At 36.1% G+C, this 21,182-nt stretch overlaps 1 protein-coding gene across 2 annotated transcripts in view; it reads right to left on the bottom strand.

Annotated features, from left to right (window-relative positions):
- PRIM2 (DNA primase subunit 2) overlaps nt 1-21,182 on the bottom strand; it is a 350,775-nt gene that overhangs the window by 133,911 nt on the left and 195,682 nt on the right. For both annotated transcript variants that reach the window (XM_047860694.1, XM_047860693.1), the window contains exons 9-10: nt 12,833-12,905; nt 7,782-7,967 (exon numbers count right to left, since the gene is read on the bottom strand). In XM_047860694.1, the coding sequence (XP_047716650.1) occupies nt 7,782-7,967; nt 12,833-12,905 (259 nt within the window). The remainder of the gene's footprint in view (nt 1-7,781; nt 7,968-12,832; nt 12,906-21,182) is intronic.

The raw sequence follows: 21,182 nt of genomic DNA, 5'->3' as shown, positions 1-21,182 counted from the left end.
AAATGATGTATCCAACAAGGGGTTAATATCCAAAATATAGAAAGAACTTCTACAACCCCACATCCCCAAAACAAGTAATTTGATTAAAAATAGGGCAGAGAACCTTATCAACATTTTTCCAAAGATGACATACTGATGGCCAACAGACACATGGGAAGATGTTCAACATCACTAATCATCAGAAAGATACAAATCAAAAACAATGAGATATCACCTCACACCTGTAAGAATGGCTAGTATCCAAATGATGACAAATAACAAATGTTAACAAAAATGTGAAGAAAAATAATCCCTCGTGCACTGCTGGTGGAAATGTAAACTGGTACAGCCAGTGTGGAAAAGAGTATGGAGTTTCCTAAAAAAATCAAAAACAGAATTACCCTATGACCCAGTTACTTCACTTCTGGGTATTTATCCAAAGAAATGCCAACAATAATTTTTTTTAATGTATATATCCCTATGTTTATTGCAATATTATTTACAATAGCCAAGATACGGAAGCCGCCCAAGTGTCCATCGATAGATGAACAGATAAAGTGGTGTGTGTGTGTGCGCGCGCGCACGCGCGCGCGTATACATACATTATAGAAAATTACTCAGCCATAATAAAGGATGAGATCCTGCCATTTGTAACAGCATGAATGGACGTAGAGGTTACTATGCTAAGTGAAATAAAACAGAGACAAATACCACATGATTTAACTTATGTGTGTAATCTAAAATCAAAACAAATAAACAAACAAATGAAAAGCAGACTCAGACCTATAAATAGAGAAAACAATTTGCTGCTTGCCAGAAGAGAGGGGAGTTGGAATGAGCAAAATGAGTGAATGGGAGTGGGAGACACAGGTTTCCAGTTATGCAAGAAATACATCATGGGAACAAAAGGTAGAGCACAAGGAATATAGCCAGTAATATCATAATAGATTATAACTATACTTGTGGTGAGCATGGCATAAGCTTAAGTTTGCTGAATTGCTATGTTGTATACCTGAAATTAAGGTAACATCACGTGTCAACTATACTCAAAAAAAGGCTTTATTTTTAAATTTTTAATATATCATAAATATTCATACTCAATACAATTAAGTCCAAGAATAAAAACCCTACCTTATGACACTAATATTTTGGGAGTCAGGTATGCCCTCAAATAATTACTCTGCAAGATCATTCATAACACCAGAATATTCCTCTTGGAAATGGTTGATATTTTAATACAAAAATTCCTTATCCTGTAGTACAATATGCACCCAAATAAAAATGGTATTCAAATATACTGACAAGGTAAAATCCAAAAAGAAGCCTGAAAACAGCAATTTAAAAATGACAACATCCCCAAATCTCAACAATTCCCAAATTAGCTGGCCAGAGAAAAAAGCCCTCAGTGAATAAATAGTAAATAATGAAACAATTATCAAATAATAAAAACAAATAATAGAAGCATGAACAATGCTTTGACTACCTTTCCCTCATTTCCTGTTCAGTGTACATTATTTTCCTTCCCTACCTCTGTATTCATCCATGTCATTCACTTCTTTCAAATCCTAACTCAAGACTGATGTTCAAGAAACACTAACACGATCCACTTTAATAACTTCCTCTAGCAATACTTTCCTTTCACTAATCATGTTTTGTAATTGCTTTCTTGTTACTTCTATCTTTCAACTCACCTTATTACCAAGCAAATGGAAATCCTAAAGCAAAAACATTTTTAAAAAATTAATGTTGGCCCATAATCAGAAATCCTTATTTAAAGAAGCCAAATTCATTTGAACCAAGTGGAAATGCAGGTAGAAATTTCGTTCAAACTATTTCTCTTTGTCAGTAAACCTTCATAACATCCCAGATTCATTATGCAATTTTAGTAAATATTCAAGCTTATGAAATTATGTATATCTAACTAAACTACAGTTATCAACTGACTATACAAAGATGACCTAACCCCAGTCAGAAATTACCTATCTAGCAATACCACCTCTTACTGGCCTACTAATCCATCCATCTTTAGTAATTATGTTAAAATAAAAGCCTGTATCTACAGACTTCACCTCTAGCCACAATTCTACTTTTACAGTTCAGATTTCTACCACCTAGAGCAGAGGCTACACTCTCTTACCTAACATTTCTCTTGAAACACAATCCACTCAACATGGAATTCCCTTGCAACTTGACCTGGCAAATACGACATCTCCACTGCATGACACATTCAGTTACTATTCTCCTTCCTGTCAGCCCCTTCCTATGTTTTACTACAGAATCCTATGACCATCTCAACCATGGCAATTATCATGCTGAATTTGTATATTTGCACTTATGTTTTTTCCAGGAGGCTATAAAGTCCTCATAAACAAGGGCTATGTCTTTTTTTGCAGTATTTCCAGAACACTTACCCATGATGAAATAAAATCTGTTGAGTAATCAATGCAAAGTAAATGGATTAAGTATGTATGTGTATACACACACACACATATGCATATTTCTTTGTAGTTTTAATGAGAATCAGAATTTGACTACTATATTTTGTATATAACTGTAACTGAAACTATATTTCTGGACATTAAATAATAGTGATGATAACTGGTTACCACTTCCTTTGTAGTTATATATTCTTCCAACCTATAATTTTGATTTAGAAAAATACATGTAAGACAACAAATTTGGTTAGCTACTAAAATAACTGTTAATATTTCATAACTTGTTAGAAATATACCGCTACCTAAAAAAGAAACAAAAAAAGTATTTTCTCATACACAAAGCCACTTTTTAAAGCTTAGGCAGAATCTACCATGTATTCACAGTGCAGTGATAACAGCACTGTGGCTCAACAGCTAACATCTAACATCTAACAGCTTCCAGGTCTTGTGCTAAGCCCTTGAGACCAAAAGTGGAAAAGTCATAGTCCCTCTATTCAAGTAGCTCAAAACCTAGTCATAAGACATACATGCAAACAAAGATATTACAATTTGTTAACAGTTCTAAAGATGGTATGTGCAAAGTTCAATGAAGACAGATCAATACTGATATTCTATATAGCAGGAGAAAAATGAAAACTGCAATTACTAAATAAATAAGTATAGGACAATAAACTAAAAGCCCTATCCTCTGCTATGATAACTTTAAAAGTTCTTAACCTTTTTTATACCATGGACCACTTTTGGCAACCCCATGATGAGAAATCTCTTCTAGTTTATAAAATAAATAGCTTATATAGCAAATTTCAGGTTCTATTAAAATTCTTGGTTTAATTCAGCTTCAAGTTCACTATAAATGGAATAAAAGCACATTAACAAACAATTGTGTAAGTACTGTGTCCTGAGTTATATGAAGGAATTTGGGGAAAACATGCAATTTTCTAGTTTTCCACGGATTTATTTGTATGGAGACTTACTCTTCAGTTCATTCAATAAACATTTATTGAGTGCCTATTATAAGTCAGGCACTGTTCTAGGTGCTTGGACATGCAACAGTGAATAAGACTGACAAGATACCTGCTTTTATATAGTTTTTCTTCTAACTGTAGGATATAGATAATAAATTAAGAAACAATAAATATAAAGTAGTGATAAGTGCCCAAAACTAAAGAGTATAATCTGGTAGCAAGTAACTGGTAGCTATATAAGGTGGTACCTCTACATTACTAACACCATCTACTGGAGAGTGTATGCTAGTCTGAAAAAATTTTTAAAGAAACAGGAAATAACCAATCCAAACTAACAACTCTGTAAACATTTTATAAACAGATGGCTACGTTTTGCATACATAGAAGCACTGACTTAATACACTGAATTCCCAATAAAAAATAACAGTGAGCATCAGAACCTTAACTTGCTTCCACAACTGCATCAGTACTATTTAAAAATGTTTATAAGATAAAACAAGAAACTGTAGACTGTAATACAAAAACTGCTAAACCTTAATAAAAGATATCTCGGGATTTGCTACTTTAGTATTTATACTCTAGACGACAGTTACAAAAACTAATACATGCAGCTTTAGGTTATTTTACAGTCAGCAAATTCCCCTCCAACATAAACTATAACTTTAGATTGAAAAGTATTCAAAGTATTAAACAACAACTAAATATATGTCTGCAACAAACACAAGCAAGGGAAGATGAGAGAAAGAAACAGATACGAATTGGGCAGTCAATTCACTAAGAGAACTTCATTTTTAGAAAGGAATTAGGGAGAAGCAATATTTAGAACTAGGCAGTGCAATGAGGGAAGGAAGCAGTGGTAACAGCACTGTGGCTCAAAAGTGCTGGAGGTACAAATGACTTCTCTGTTGCCTCAGGAGCAATGGCTAAGTCCCCATAATTTTTGCTCAGATGTCCAAAGCAATGTATCTCAAATAATGTACAATGAGGACATATGCATAAAGAGAAAGAAATCAGATATGTGGTATTTTGGGAAGCAATAGTATAGAAGAATTTCAGTTGAAACTGACTCTATCACCACAACATACAACAGAAGGAATGAATGTTCCAAATCATTCCTAGCTTTAACACCAAGGTCCTTTAATTGGAGCACTAAAAAAAAAAAAAAAAAAAAAAAAAAAAAGCCTAATATACTTCATTCAAAATCATTCTCTGTAAGCAGTATTTTAAGCCATCAATTTTCTATACTTCTTAAAAGGAATATTTTTAATTTTATGTGACAATAAATAGGTAATCAAACTGAAGAGAATATTTTAATAAACTCAGGGATACTAAATGACATTCCGTTGCAAAAATATGTGAGAAGATATAATTGAGAAAAGCATGAACATTTATTTACAGGTACAGACTAACAACAGAACACTAGACAGACACAGTAAATTATAAGTGTAACTTAAAATCTTCAGTCAAAATAATTTATTTTCTGTAATCAATAATAAGCAAATGAAAATACAGACTGCAATATATTATCTAGAAAGGTAAAAATTATTTGATTGTCTTTTACAATAATTTTTGAGGAAACTACTTTTACACTGCAAAATAAAAGTCGCATTTAAAATTGTTTTTCAAAAACACTGATTTAAAATAATTAAATACTGATGACATGGATACATAGACCATCCCAGACACACATAAAAGAAGGTGGTCAGTGAACAGGTGCACAAGACAAAGGCCTAGCACTTGCAGCAAGTTTCCCTTTCTCTCCCTTTCTTCTTTCCCCTCTCAGTTTACAGCACAAACCAAGCTAAAATGCTAGCTCAACTTCTCTCTCTTTTCAAAATCAAGGCTCATAAACACTTATCTACTATGACAGTTAATTTTATGTATCAATTTAACTGGGCCACAGGGTGCCCAGACATTTGGTCAGACATTATCCTGGATGTGTCTGTGAGGGTGTTTCTGGATTAGATTAACCTTTGAACTGGTACACTGAGTAAAGCAGACTGCCCTCCCCAGTGTCAGTGGGTCCCCTCCAATCCTCTGAAGTCCTGAATAAAACAAAAAAGCTGACCGACCCTCCAGTGAGTAAGACAGAATTTCCTCCTGCCTGACTGCTTTGAGCTAGGACATGGGTTTTTACTGCCTTCAGACTCAAACTAAAACACTGGCTCTGCCTGGGTCTCAAACCTGCCAGTCTTCCGACTGGAACTATACTATCAGCTCTCCTGGGTCTCCAGGATGCCAACTGCAGATCTTGGGACTTGTCAGGATCCAAAATCGCCTAAGCCATTCAATATAATAAGTATCTTTTCTCCTTCCCTCCCTCCCTCTGGTTCTCTTTTGATTCTGTTTCTCTGGAGAACCCTAATACCCTTGCCCACTTAATACATCAAATTCCTAATAAAAAGATCAAAAAATATTTTAAAGTAATAATATATAATGATGCCAGTGACAGAGCAAGATTCTCATAAAGCTTGATGAGAGTCTAATTTAAAACCTTTTAAATAGTCATTTTGTGTAACATGCATCAAAACTTTAAAGCTGTGTATAGTTTTTTTACCAGATAAATTTATTCCCTGGTGAATATATACAGAGGACATAATCAGAGCTATAATCAAAGATTTATGTGCTGAGGATATTGGTTGCAATAACATTTATGACAGAGTCAAAAAGACACAATGAAATGCCCAGTAATAGGGGAATGATTAAACAAATTCTAACACGTTCAAAGGATGAACTGTCATGCAACTCATCCAAATGATATTTTCAAAAATCATTCAACAACCTGTGGTAATTACGTTAAAGAAATGTCAACTTTTAAAACACAATATTCTAGCTAGTTATCTACACCCTAGAGAGAAAGGCTAAAGGTGATAATAGTTATTTCTGAATGGAGAAACGGCAGGTAAATTTTTCTGTATTTTTCACATTTCCTATAATCAAAACATGTTACCTTTAAAATAAAAAAATATATAATAAAGGTCTAAGAAACATTATCCAAAACTGTGTTTAAAGAAAACTATTAAATGATAAGTTTAAGATTCTTTGAAAAATTTACAATAAAGCCAGTTTTAAAAACAAATCTGTAATATTATAAAATGATCTGAACTTTTGAAAAAAGATAAAGCTAGAGATGTGTTATAAGCTGAGGTGTATCTTCCTAAGATTCATGTGTCGAAGTCTTAACTCCCAATGTGACTATATTTGGAGATATGGCATTTAAAAAGATAATTATGAGACACCGGCAAACTAAAAAAGCAGACTCTTAACTATGTAGAACAAACTGATGGTTACCATAGGGGAGGTGGGTAGGGGAATGGGTTAAACAGGTGATGGGGATTAAGGAGTGCACTTGTGATGAGCACCAGGTACTGTATGGAAGTGCTAAATCACTATATTGCATACCAGAAATTAATATCACACTGTATGTTAGCTGGAATTTAAATAAAAACTTAAAAAAATAAAAATAAGAAGTTAATTAAAGTTAAATAAGGTCATAATGGTGGGACTCTACCCCAATATGATTGATGTCCTTATGAGAGGAGGAATAAACATCAGAGAAGTGAACCGAGAGAGAGAAAGGGTCACTTGAGGACAGAGCAATAAGGGAGCTATCTGGAAGCCAAGGAAAGAGGCTTCAGGAGAAACCAAATCTGCCAACACCTTGATCTTAGACTTCCAGCTTCCAGAACTGTGAAAAAATAATTTTTTGTTGTTTAAGGCACCCAGGCTGTGGGATTTTATTATGGCAGCTCTAGCCAACTAACAGAAGACTTAATAAAGTGTCATTATGAAATTTACTTGGTAAATATTCTTTGTTCTATATAATTTATCTTTTCTAAGAAAAAGCAAACCAACAAATAAGCATTAAAGAACTTAATTCATGGCACACAAGGGACAAAAAACTGTATTTCCAAAATAAAATGTTATTAGCTAGTACTACTGAAGAGAAATAAGGAATAGGAGTGGGGATCTGAGTACTATGAATAGACTGAAAAGCAGTCCTCAGGTTTCTAGTGATTAATGTCTAACTAAAAATGCTCAATGAAAGATTCTGCAGAAAAAAATTTAAAAACATCTAAAATTGTTTTTGTTCTCAGTATCTCCTAGTTCAGTCTTATAATGGCTATTGGCAGTATACCTTCAAAGACAATGACTCTTAAGCATGACTTTACCACTTACAACGCTGTTTCAATCTCATCCTTTGAATTAAACTTTCCCAATCTTTTGTTTAGAATCTATTAGATTAATATGGGAGTTTTTTACCAAAATGAAATTGTAGACACATTTATCTTTTAGAATGTTCAACTATATTTCAGAGGTATATTTAAAAAATAGACCAACAGACCTTAAGTTTTCAAACCAAATTAAAATTTCAGCTACTGTTGTAAGTTTTCAGAATTACCTTGTCTGGATCCATCTTTCCTCTGATAAATTCCTGCTTCCAGAATTGCAATGCCTGTTCCAGTGTTAAACCAATGCCCTTCAGGAAGAGGCCATACTGCATTCGGCCCCCATGACGAAGATGGTGATTTTCCCGCAAAGCTTTATGTAACTGTCGCATGCAAGGTGGGAAGGATTTGGTAGAAAGCTACGAGAAAAAGAGTTTTTTGTTATGTGGAAGGCTTACCAGGTTCCTCACAATAGCTGTTGCAAACTCAATCTAATTTGCAAACTGTAAATTTAGTCTAATTAGAATAAAAACAAAAACTATAAGAAAGCATTTTTAATGCAGTTACAGATGAACTGTTTCTTAACATTTTTATACTGATTGATTACATGTTGAGATGATAAAATTTTGGATATACTGGATTGAATAAAATATATTATTAAAATTTATTTCACTTATTTATTTTTCATTTTTAATTAAATTTTTCTTTTGAGGTAATTATAGATTCACACGCAGTTGCAAGAAAATAATATGGAGGCACCTGGGTAGCTCAGTCAGTTACCCATCTGACTCCTGGTTTCAGCTCGGGTCATGATCTCAGGGTTCATAGGTTTGAGCCCCTTATCAGGCTCTGTGCTGACAGTGAGGAGCCTGATTGGGATTCTCTCTCTCTTCCTCTGTCTCTGCCTCTTCTGCGCTCTGTCTCTTTCTCTCTCTCAAAATTAATAAATAAACTTTAACAAAAAGAAAACCTTTTTAATTTATGGTTTCGATTGCATTCTCTTTGACTTCCTCAATATCCTTCTCCCAAGACAATTCTCATGCCCTCACATATTTTTTCGCAAGTTCAACTCTCCCAAAGCAGGAGCAGGTATCACTTTGTTTGCCTTTGCTGCTCCCTCTAGGGACCATCCAGTTTCTTTATCCTCTCATCTTAACAACTTTGAAATTCTTCCATCCCAAACCTAGTCCAGCCAGGCCTCTATCCTCCCTTGTCAGGTCTACTGTTTTCATGTGTTCCTTCTTGTATCTTCATACTATTACCAAATTATTTTTCTTAAACATTTTTCTAATCCAAAAACACCAATGAATATTTAACCTCCTTAGTATGAACATTCAAGGTTCTGTCGATGTCTGTAACTAGCTACTTTCCAATTATGTGCAACAGAACAAATAGGTATTAGGTGGCTTGGGAAACAAGAAGATGAATACAATGTAATTTTACCCTTTAAATCACTTACACAAAATAAAAAGAAAGAGTCACTATTATACAACTAAAACTCACATAAATCAGTCATATAATGGGTGCTCTAACAAGGGCATAAATCAAGTGCCATGGAACTAGGGTAAAAAAGCCCAGTGTGTTACCATACCAATATGAATCCTTTGCTCCATTCAGTTGGGTTATTCCATGATCACATGGTCATGTTTTGTATGTTCCTTCTCACTTTTGTCACTCCACTGGCCCTGCCTGGGGTAAAACCCTTCCTACTTCCCATGCCATCTAGCCAAAGCCAAGCCATTGGTCAAGACCCAGTTCAACTTCAGCTTCCTTTGGCACAATTCCTTGAACACTGTTTACTCATTCAATCACTAAATATCTACTGAACACAACTCTGTGTGCAGCCTTGGGGAACTAGCAGTGAACAAAGAAGTCAAATACCCTGTCCTCAAAGAACTTACATTCAAATGGGAGAAGAGACAATGAATGCAGACATAAAGGTAACATCTAATTCCAAAAGCCTTGAAAATAAAACAGATTAATGGGATCAAGTGTGAACAGGAAAGGAATACTTTAGGTGGCCAGTAAAGCCTCTCTGAGGAGTTGGCATTGCAGCTATGATCCTATTTTAAGCAGGATTCCAGTCAAATGAGATCCAGGAATACTGCTTCAAGTAAAGGAAACAAAAGCAAAGATCTTGAGAAGGAATGAACATGGTGTGCTCCAGAGATAGCAATAAGGTCCAAGTGGCTAAACGTGTGAATGGGACAGAATGGAGAAGATGAAATTGGAATCATGAGTACACATGGCATTATAGGCCATAGTTATAAGTTTGGATTTTAGTCTAGATGTGATAGAAACTCAATAGAGGGTTCAGATCAGAAGACTGACATGATGTGATAAACAAAGAGAACTCTGGCTGTTGTGTAGTGAACAGATTATATACGGAAGCAAGGAAGATACTCTGGAAGTAATCCAAATAATGGAAATGGAAAACATACGGTCTAGGTTGGCAGCAATGGAACAGAAAAATGCTTATGGATAATGAGCAGACAAAGGAATTGTAAGACCAGAGCATGGATGAATTATCAACATGGATGTTGCAGAGGCGAAGAACAGTAACAAGAGTAATGCTAGTGCAAGAGACCATGACAGCATGCTACAGTCACCCATGAACAAGAGCAGGAGACAGGGACGCAGGCAACAAGGAGAACTGTAATGGGATTACAGGGCTTTAAAGGAGCTATAGCTCTGCTAATGGAAGGCAGGAAGGCAGAGAAATGGTTTGGAAATGGTAAAATGGACAAAGGAAGATACATCTCATACCAAATTAAGGTGTGTGTGTGTGTGTGTGTGTGTGTGTGTGTGTGTGTGTGTGACAGAGAGAGAGAGAGAGAGAGAGAGAGAGAGAGAGAGAGACAGACCAACCGACCAAGAGGCACAGGAGAAACAACATCATTGAGAGAGCCAGATTTCAATGAGAAGAAAAATCTAAAGAAAACATTTGAAGAAGAAACTGAGAATATCAAGGGATGTGATAATGACATGCTGTTATAAGGACGAGGCAGTACAGATAGTTAGGAAGAAGTACAGATAAAGATACACTTAATCAATTTAGCACAGGGTCTCAAGCATAGACCCACAGATATGATCATCATAGCACTTAAGATAATTTATCATTATATTGATTATTTATTATTTACATGTTGTCTACCTCCCTCATGGAAGGTCCATGAAGGTAGAGGAATTTTCTGTTTTATTCACCTCTGTATTCACAGCACAGTGGCTGGTACATAATTGATGGGTTCAATATATATCCAGTAAATTAATGATTATATTTCTATGTCTTCCCACAGTATCCAGTGAAGTTCACAGTTGCTTGTGAACGGCAGAACATCTTGATTGAATCAGGAATAGAATTAACTTCTAACCATTCACATAGTATAAACACAAATCATATGGCACAGAGGAAGTGTTAGAGATAATAACTGTTTGAGGAAAGTAAAGGATGGGGCATCCTTGAGAACAAATTTCAATTCAACTGTACAAAGTGAGCAATCCTTATGTTATTTCTAGACATATTAACTGCAAGTACTTGATTATAATTTTTCCAAACAGGAAGACAACCTATTCATTCTGGTCTCTAAAAACTCCTGGTCTCTCCCTACTCACCTTATTCTTATTTCCAAGCATTAAAATGTCAATGTATTTTTAATTTATTGTAAATAATTTGGTAACTGTCTAAATAAAGATTATTTATGGCTGGTTTAGTTTCCCTTTTTGGGGTAGAGCAGAAATTCTACAATGCATTAAAAAGAAAAACTCTATAAATTATAGTAAAGCATACTACTCTTTCATTCTACAACAGAACCACAAAGTGAAGTTGAAATGAGCTGTCCATTAATCTAGTAGCAACACAAGCATGGGAGCCTATACTTAGTGTTAATGAAATCAACTGTAACCTACCAAAATTCATATGTTGAAGTCCTAACCACCAAGACCTCAGAATGTGATTGTATTTGGAGCTGGGGTCTTTAAAGAGGGAATTAATATAAATGAAGTCATGCGTGTGGGACCCTGATCCAATGTGACTGGTGTCCTAAGAAGAGGAAGAGACACCAGGGATGCACAAGCACACTGGAAAGACCACGTGAGAACACAGGGAGAAAGTGGCCACCTAAAAGTCATGGAAAGAGGCCTCAAATTTGCCAACACCTTCATCTCAGAATTTTAGCCTCCAGAACTGTGAGAAGATAAATTTCTGTTGTTTAAGGCATCACCAGTCTGTATTATTTTGTTATGGCAGCCCTAGCAAACTTAGCATTTTCCATTTCTCTTCTTCTCAATGTATAAGGTTGGTGTGTAGGTAGGTGGGTGGGTGGGGCATTCATTTACTCATTCATTAATTCACTCAATGTATTTTAAACTTTTTTAAGTTTGTTTATTTCTTTATTGAGAGAGAGAGAAGAGAGAGAGAGAGAGAGAGAGAGAGAGAGAGTGTGTGTGCTTTAGCAAGTTACTCAGACTCTCTATCCCCCAGGTTTCCGATCTTTCAAATGGAGATAATAATGCTTGCTTTTCAGGGTTGATAGGAGATTTGAACTAAAGTAACTTCTGTTCCAAAATCTGACATATGGGAAGTAATCACTATTTAAAACAAGTAACATCTGAATGTCTGAATAGCACTTTGCATGTGCAAAGAGTCCTTACCTATATCCTCTAATTACATCCTTGTTTTTTTAATGTTTATTTGTTTGTTTATTTATTTATTTATTTAGAGAGTGAGAGCTGGGGAGGGGCAGAGAGCGAGAATCCGAGCAGGTTCCACACTGTCAGTGCAGAGTCTCACACAGGCTCTAATTCACGAACCAGGATACCATGACCTGAGCCGAAATCAAGAGGCGCTCAACCGACTGAGCCACCAAGATGCCCCTATTTTAAAGTTTATATATTTAAGTAATCTCTACACCCCACATGGGGCTTGAACTCACGATTCCAAGATCAAGAGTCACATGTTCTGACTAAGCCAGCAGGCGCCCTTTTAGGTATAAGGTATTTAAATATAAATATACAAATACCATTTAGCTATCATCACCTAAAAGAATACCGCTTTGGAAAAACTGATTAAATTCTGTTCATCAGAATGCAAATAATTTCCTGATTAAGTTTGATTTTCCTATGATTACAAAAATTCACCTGTATAGCACATGGGACTTCCTTTAAAAATGGTTGGCAAGCAATAAAATGAAATTCTCTCCCATCTCCTCACCCCAGAATAATCTTTGAAGAAAATCTGTGCTTCCTCATTGACAAAGGTTCAAGTTTAGAAGGATGCGATGCTTACCGAATCAATCTGATCCAAAGAAATCTTCCCAGCATTTCCCTGTGTACTGTAATCTTGACCAGTGTAAGAATGACTAAAATTAAAAAGAAGAAAATATTAAAATAGGATTTTTACAACATATTTTAATCATTTCAAAGGAAATTTATTCTGATACAGATTAAAATCACAGTAAGACATTTTACATATAAACGTTGGCAGAAACATAGCCAAGTATTTTAAAGGTATTTAACAGAATACATTTAAGTAACTTACTCAAAAATAATACAAAAATATAGTGACCATCTGGATCTCCTGACTTCTAAAGTGTCATTTCCATTTCTTAGAAGCATAATGCAATTTATTGTTAAAGTTCAGGTCTCTACTATTGATCCCTTATTAACAGCAGGGCAGCAGAGCAAGGGATACAATGGAGCTTAAATAAGGAACCATCACTTACTAGTGTGGGTCCTTCAGCAAGTTACTCAGACTCTCTATACCCCAGGTTCCTTATCTGTCAAATGGAGATAGTAATGCCTGCTTTGCAGGGTTGATAGAAGGTCTGAACTGAAGTAACTTCTCTTTAAGGACCTGACATATGGTAACCACTGTTTATTAAAACAAGTAACATCTGAACAGCACTTTGCACATGTGCAAAGAGTCTTTATCTATATCTTCTAATTACACCCTTGGTTTTTTTTAATGTTTTTTTTTATTTTTGAGTGAGCACAAGCAGGGGAGGGGCAGAGAGAGGAGGACAGAGGATCTGAAGCAGGCTCTCAGCTCACAGCAGAGAGCCCGATATGGGGCTTGAACTCACAAACCCTAAGATCATGACCTGAACCAAAGTCAGACCTCAACCAACTGAGGCACCCAGGTGCCTTCATCCTTACTTTCTTTTTAACTTTATTTATTTATTTTGTGAGATCATGATGTGAGCAGAAATCAAGAGTCCAACGCTCAACCGACTGAGCCACCCAGGGACCCCAATATCCTCTAATTACATCCTCACAACCCTGAGAGTGTTTTAACTTTACATTTAACAAATGGGGGGCCAGAGGAGCTAGAGACTTGTAAGATCAGAAGGCAAGTTTACAGTGCAGTGGGAATTCAACCTTTTATTTCTCAATTCCCTGTTTCTTGACTATACCACACTATCTTCTTCGTTGCTGTATTCTCATTTTCCTGTTGCATTATTTACAAATTAAGAAACAACATGGTATCTATCATCTAAAGCCATCTAACTTTGTAAATTTTCAGCTTCTTGACACAATGCCCAACTCCAACACTGATTCAGATGCAGACATTCAGGAATGACACAACAAACAACAGCTGCGAGATTACATAGAAACCCACAGTCAAACCAAGGTTTATGCAGACTCCACAACTAAAGAAAAATTCTGGAGTAAAGTAGCACTACAATCCTAAAGAATTCCAGACTCTCTACCTAATACCTGCTCAGTATAGACTCTTGCTGCTAAACAACACACACACTCGAGATGCTCTGTAGAAAGGCTATTATTCTTGCAATCAATCCATCTGCTGATTAAACAATGGGTATGAATTATGAAGCAAAACCAGAGTATATCTTGGGATGCTGCAGCCACTGCCTAGGAGACTGTTCCAAATGTAGATCTCCCATCCCGAGAGTTCTGCCTCCATAGGCTAAGAATGGCCTCAGAATTAATCTGAGAGCAGGAGTAGCAGAATGCCAATGAGTAGTACAGGATGATTCCCAATCTCTAAAACACATTTTCTTGCCTGTGGTATTATTTCTCCTTTCAGTAACATATTTTGGACAATTAATGTATCATTGGATTCTAACCATTCCGTTTATCATAGTAGTAGCATGGCATACAAAACTCATGCTAAATTAAGCCAATAGTAGTCTTCATTTAATTTTAATATTTCACATTTTAATATACAGTATAACGGAGAGTTGTTTCAGTGAAATCCCCCAAATAAAAACCTATTTCACTTTCCAACTTATATTACAGTAGAGCAAAGAGGCAGCATGAGGCAATGGAAATAGCAGTAGGCTAGAATCTAGAGATATGTTCTTGTTTTTTAATCATTAGTTTGGCAAACTGGGGCAAGTCATTCAACTGCCCTGATTTGCACTATCCTCATTTGTAAACAGAATTAATAATGCCAGGCTTGTCTAACAGAAATACTGGAGAAATGAAATGATATATTCAAAGTGCTAATTAAAATCGGTAAACTGTATTTTAGTACACAAAGAAACTGCAGTCTTGACCACGAAGCACAAAAAGACAGGATGGGAAAGGAGGCAGCATGATCCTACAGAGGAGCAATCAACCTGCTAGGAGGTACTGGGACACTGTTGACCTTTACAAGCTTCAGCTTTTCAGTCTACAAATACTGTTTAGGGTTCCTGGGTGGCGTAATCGATTAAGTGTCTGACTCTTGATTTTGGCTCAGGTCATGATTTCACCGTTCTGAGATCGAGCCCTATGTTGGGCTCCATGCTGAGCATAGAGCTTGCTTAGGATTCTCTCTCCTTCTCTGCCCCTCCCTTGCTTGCACTCTCTCTCTCTCAAAATAAACATTTTTTAAAAAGGACTATTTAGATTTAAAAGATTAACAAATACAAATGTCCTCTATAAATGGTAAAATGATGCACAAACATGACTACTTATTGAGTATACAGAACCAAATGATATACTATCCCACAAAGAAGTTTTTCTCAGCCCAGATTATTGCAGTATACTAAATACAAAGAGAAGATATTTAAGAGGACACACACTTGCCTGAATGGCACTATAAAATACTTGTTCCTCCACAGTTTAATGGGCTATGCAAAAGAGCTAAATTTCAAGGGGGAAACAAAAGAGACTGGTAGCAATGATTAATGTAAAGACTAATGAGTATAAATAACTACAGACAGAATATAAGGAAACTGTATAGAGACCTCATACTTCTAAAAATATTATCAATAGACAGAAAGATGGCCACCAGCCAACCCCGTAAGGGCAAGCATGAAACCCATGGGAGGAAAAATGACACAAATGAAGATGTTAAGCACCAGAATTAGGAATGAGATTTCTCCTCTACTCATTCATGATCAGAAGGGGTAACTTATATCTTGGTTAGGGAGTTGGTACATATGGCTATTTAATACATGTTTGAACCAGTACTGGATGGATGAAACGGAGGTGGCAGGAATTTTCAGATACAGTACAAAAAAGGCAAATCACAAGAAGTGTTGCACCCAACGCTATGTAGGCAATAAAAAACTATGAAAAGATTTAGGCAAGAATTCACATAAATGTTTATACTTGAGAAAGAAAGCAATGTGGAGAAAGAACTAAAAAGGGCAGCGCCTGGGCAACAGAAAATCAGTTGGAAGAACACTGAAATACTACAGGCAGAAAAGGTGAGAGGCTGAAGAAAAGTGGTGGCACTCGATGGAAAAAGGAAGGCAATGAAAGAAGAAAAAGAAACAAATAATGCCACCATAAATGGATAAAAATCCTTAAGAAACAATTCACATGAAACTGGCTCTTTGGCTTTTACTTGGAAGTGCCAAGGGATGTTACTAACTGAGATTCATAGCAGGGACCCAGGAAAGGTGAGGCACTCTGTACCACATTCAAAGCCCATGTCAGCTTTGTATCATCCTGCTTCCAAGTGAAAGCAGCTGCTACACTAACAAACAAAAATATAAAAAATGGACTGTCAAGATACATTCTTATTTTCACAATTTAAAAAAACAGATCAATTTTATGAACATTTTTTAAATCGCTGTATTGGGGAAACACAGAAATAGCAAATTTTAACAACAAAAAATTGGTTCAAGATACACACACACATACACACATGTGGGCACGCAAACTCACCAGAAAATACTGTTTTCTATTTTAAATAATCAGTTTTATTTTGAGAAACACTCACTGTCACTTATGTACAATTTTCAACAAAGGAGATTATGTAGGCAACTTCTAAGCTTCTAAGCTTTCCAGCTTCTAAGCTTTCATTAGAGAATAAATTAAGATGTACCACAAATACCCTTTTTTCAATACAGCAAACCAAAGCATGTTAATGGGACACAAAATTCAAATTATGTCACTAATAACTATTTTGTGAAATATGAAGAGGAACTTTTGATCACAGAATCTTGAAAAATCAAGGTTTGACTTAATGCTTGCTGGTAAGGGATTAGGAATTACAGTGATTTATTTAGGTGCATCTTCCATGCATAAGTTATCTCTTACTTGCTATAGTAGCAAATGAAACACACAAAGGGTGAAATGTTACAGTTTTCTCAAGTTGCCAAAGAGCCAGAAAAGTAGTGAAAACATAAAGATGTGATTCAGTGAGTATTCAATTACATTAGAATAGTATCTGAACACATCCAGTTGTATAAGGATACAGCACAGTTGCGAAAATGTAACAGTTAACTACAATGTACCTGAATCATAAATAATTTCACTCCCCAGCAGAACCATGTAAATGCATAAAGCCCAAGGACAAAGCTTAATTTGTTTAATGTCATTAGACTGTCAGACTCTCTAACAAACTTCTCCCACATCCCAGCTGTTGTCCTCATCAGGATATAACAGATTCTAATTACCGAAAACAAAACAAAACAAAAACACAAAACAAACAAAATCCCCCAAAACTTTCAAGAGTCCCTTTAGCCACTCAATCACTCATTAAGCATCTCTGTGACCATGGAAGAGTCAAAAAGTAATGAAGGATCCAGAGACAATTCAGAAAGCACAGTGTGGGGAGTGCCACAACAATGCTCAAAACAAACGCTCCTGGAGTCCACAGAAAACAGGTCTCTTTAAAAGAAGGGTGTGAGGAGAAATAACCAATGTGCAGCATTAAAGCTTCTTGAGCAAAGAAATGGCACTGAACAGAGTGATATGTGTTGGAAACACAGACCTGAGGCCTAGTACAGAAGGATGAGATAAGAGGAGGACAATCAGCGAGAATCAGGGACTGCAGAGTAAGCAGAAGAGCAGGAGATTATAGTCAGAAAATAATCTGAGCTCAGAGGTTTAGAACTAGGATGTCATGACCACAGAAAAGGCAAAGTCCTGGTTATTTTAGTACTCTTATCATTTGCATGCAGTTTACCAACTGCATGCATATGCATTAAAATATTCTTAAATTTTAACCAGGTTCATAAAAGTATGTGATGTCATAGGAATTTAACAAGGTTATTGGAGGGGTTTAAAAGTAACTATGTGATAAGGAGGTGGGATTCTGGGCTAATAAGAAAGTCTTTCTCAGGATCTGGAGGGTGGGCACTTTATCAGAGGGACAAGCAGAAAGAGATAAGCAAAGCCACGGAAATCTTTTTTTTAATGTTTATTTTTGAGAGAGAGAGAGAGAGAGAGAGAGAGAGAGAGAAAGAGAGAGAAGTGCAAGCGGGGGAGGGGAGGGGAGTGAGGGAGACACTGAATCTGAAGCAGGCTCCAGGCGCTGAGCTGTTAGCACAGAACCTGACTCTGGGCTCGAACTCTCAAACCGTGAGATCATGACCTGAGCCGAAGTTGGTCATTCAACCAACTGAGCCACCCAGAGGCCCCAAGCCATTGAAATTTCTTTAAAAAAAATTTTTTTTAAGCATTTATTTATTACTGAAAGACAGAAAGAGACAGAGCATGAGCATGGGAGGGGCGGAGAGAGGTGGAGACACAGAATCTGAAGCAGGCTCCAGGTTCTGAGCTGTCAGCATAGAGCCCGATGAGGGGCTCGAACTCACCAACCAGGAGACCATGACCTGAGCCAAAGTCGGATGCCTAACCGACTAAGCCACCCAGGTGCCCGCCCCACCATGGAAATTTCTAAATCAATTTCTTTACAGATGAAGAAGTTGGGTTATGTAGTGGAAAAGACAAGGAGAGGCAAAGGAGGGGGGGAAAAAAAGAAACTGAAATTGGGTAGATAGGTCCTATAGTGCAGGTCTCTAAACAAAAACCATTAAAATTAAAAGCAAACTTTAAATCCTATCTCCTTTTCCAATTACATAGTGCTAAGTCACCATCTTAATGAAAATTTGAGGTTTTGTCAAGTTTAAACCTTTAAACACCTAAACATACTTCAAGAGTCAGGATGCCTGAGTGGCTCAGTAGGTTAAGTGTCTGACTCTTGATTTCAGTTCAGGTCATGACCTCCTGGTTTATGAAGTCAAGCCCTCAAGTTGGGCTCCACAATGTCGGAAGGAGGCCTGCTTGGGATTCTCTCACTCTCTTCTCTCTCTCTGTCCCTGTCCTGTGCACGCTCGCTCTCTCTCAAAATAAATTAATCAGCTTAAAAAAAGAAAAAGAACTAAATATATGCAAATTAAGTATTTTCTAAGAAAAGAGAATTTTATGGTTGTATACAAGAAATCCTTTGATTACACAGAAGTAATTCAGTGACTGTCCGTATTTTTTTGTTTTGTTTTGAGGCGATGGTGCTAAATTATCTAATCTCTACAGTAAGAGAATAGCATACAAAATAAAAAAGCATTTTATTACTGTATCATTTGTTCAATAAACTTACACGCAACTTAATTAAAACTCAGTCATATTTGAGGAACTTTTTCCTCCCCTATTTCCTTGCTCATTAAACAGTAAGAGGTAAGCACAGTTAGTTTTCCAATATAGCTAAAAATCACAGTAAATAGAAAATTATAAAGCTAACAGTTTCAAATGAATTAAAACCTGAAAGGTTGAAAAGACTTTCAAAATATCCAGAATACATATCTATGTAACCAAACTTAAAATGATCCTAACTGAACTCAAACTGAACAATTCAAGGGTGGGGTGGTGGAGGGACAAATGAGACAGGAAAGTATATTTAATTATATCAACACAGAACTGGAGTTTTCCCCCAAACACTACCACACAACATCTACTTTACAGAATAAAAAATACAGTGGATATACATAAAGATAAAGCTGCACACATTTGATCTGTGAATCACAGGTGAAAGGCAGATCTACTCCTAGTCTTTGTAAAAACGAGAAATTTAAGTCCTGTTCAATACACCACAAATATCAATATGAGCACTTAGGTACTCAACAGGGAACTGTTTTTGAGTGTTGAAACTGAGCACTGGAGACAAAATGAAGAAATTATATCAAAGTGGATCTCTGAGTCTCCACTGCAAGATTAGCTGGTTAAGGAAAAAAAAAAAAATAGTCTTTTCATGCTGTGGTGCTTATCGTTAGCAGAAGAGGGATCATTGCACCTTGGCTCCAAGAGTGGATTCAAGAGCTCTGCTACTGTGACATAAATGCCACAGGGCAAAATGGACAAAATGAGAGGTCAAAAGTCAGCTTTTCACAGGTGATCACTTCTCCAATCATTTTCTCCCTTTCTGACTATATGAAAACGTGATGGAATAAACAAGGAGTCATGGAATAGTTATAACACTTCAGGAATTCTCTGCAGCCCCCCTCCCTGCATTTGCATACATTTTCCAAGTCCAGTTTGCCCAAGGCAAACACGTGGGCAGAACAGAATAATAAAGGAGTAAGTAGAGTGATGAAGATGACAGATTTCAGAATCCACTAGTCATGGGTTTGCATACACTCGCTATCTGTGTGACTTTGTAAACACCTTTTATTTATTCTTTGCTTCCTCACTGGGAAACAGACACCATAAAAGGGATCACAAAAGTACCTTCCTCAAAGGGCTGTTGTGAGGATCAAATGAGGTATCTGTCAAAGAGTTTATCGCATTTTTCACTCAAATTGTTATCATTATCATCACGAACATCCAGGCTTAAATTTATTGCATTTGAACATTTTGGTTATTGATTTTCTCTATTCCTAAAATTCACCAGCTTCATCTCTTAAATATTAGTAAATATGTTTCTTTCCTACCTTCTTTATACTATCACATAAAATATTTAGTTTGCAAGTGGAATAATTTAGATGTCTTTGAATAATCTCATGATCTGGAAAGTTTTGTCTAAACTAACACTCTTAGGAAGTTTACAAAGTGTAAAAATTCAACGTCAAACACTGGAGATTTCAATGGAATCCAGTCTTGTAGAGCTACAACACTGTCCAGTATAGTAGCCATTTACCAAATGTGACTACTGAGCACTTGAAATGCAGCTTAGTCTAAATTAAGATGTTCAATACATGTAAAGTATACACTGGGTTTCAAAGACTTAGTATGAAAAAATTACTGTAAAACAGTTCACTCAACTTTTTTCATATAATTACATGTTGAAATGATATTTTGGGTATGAGCTAAACAAGGTATTATTAAAGTTAATTTCACTTAAGTAATTTAAAATTACCTATGAAGCTCACATTTGTTTCCTGGGGCAATCATGTTTTCACTGGACAGGACTGTTACAGAGTGAGGAGGACATAATGACATTAGGCAATCAAATGATTCTC

The sequence above is a fragment of the Prionailurus viverrinus genome, chromosome B2 (genome assembly GCF_022837055.1).
Source record: "Prionailurus viverrinus isolate Anna chromosome B2, UM_Priviv_1.0, whole genome shotgun sequence".
NCBI classification, from domain to species: domain Eukaryota; kingdom Metazoa; phylum Chordata; class Mammalia; order Carnivora; family Felidae; genus Prionailurus; species Prionailurus viverrinus.
Note: the sequence above shows the minus strand (reverse complement) of the source record. Positions and strands in the feature narration are given on the sequence as shown.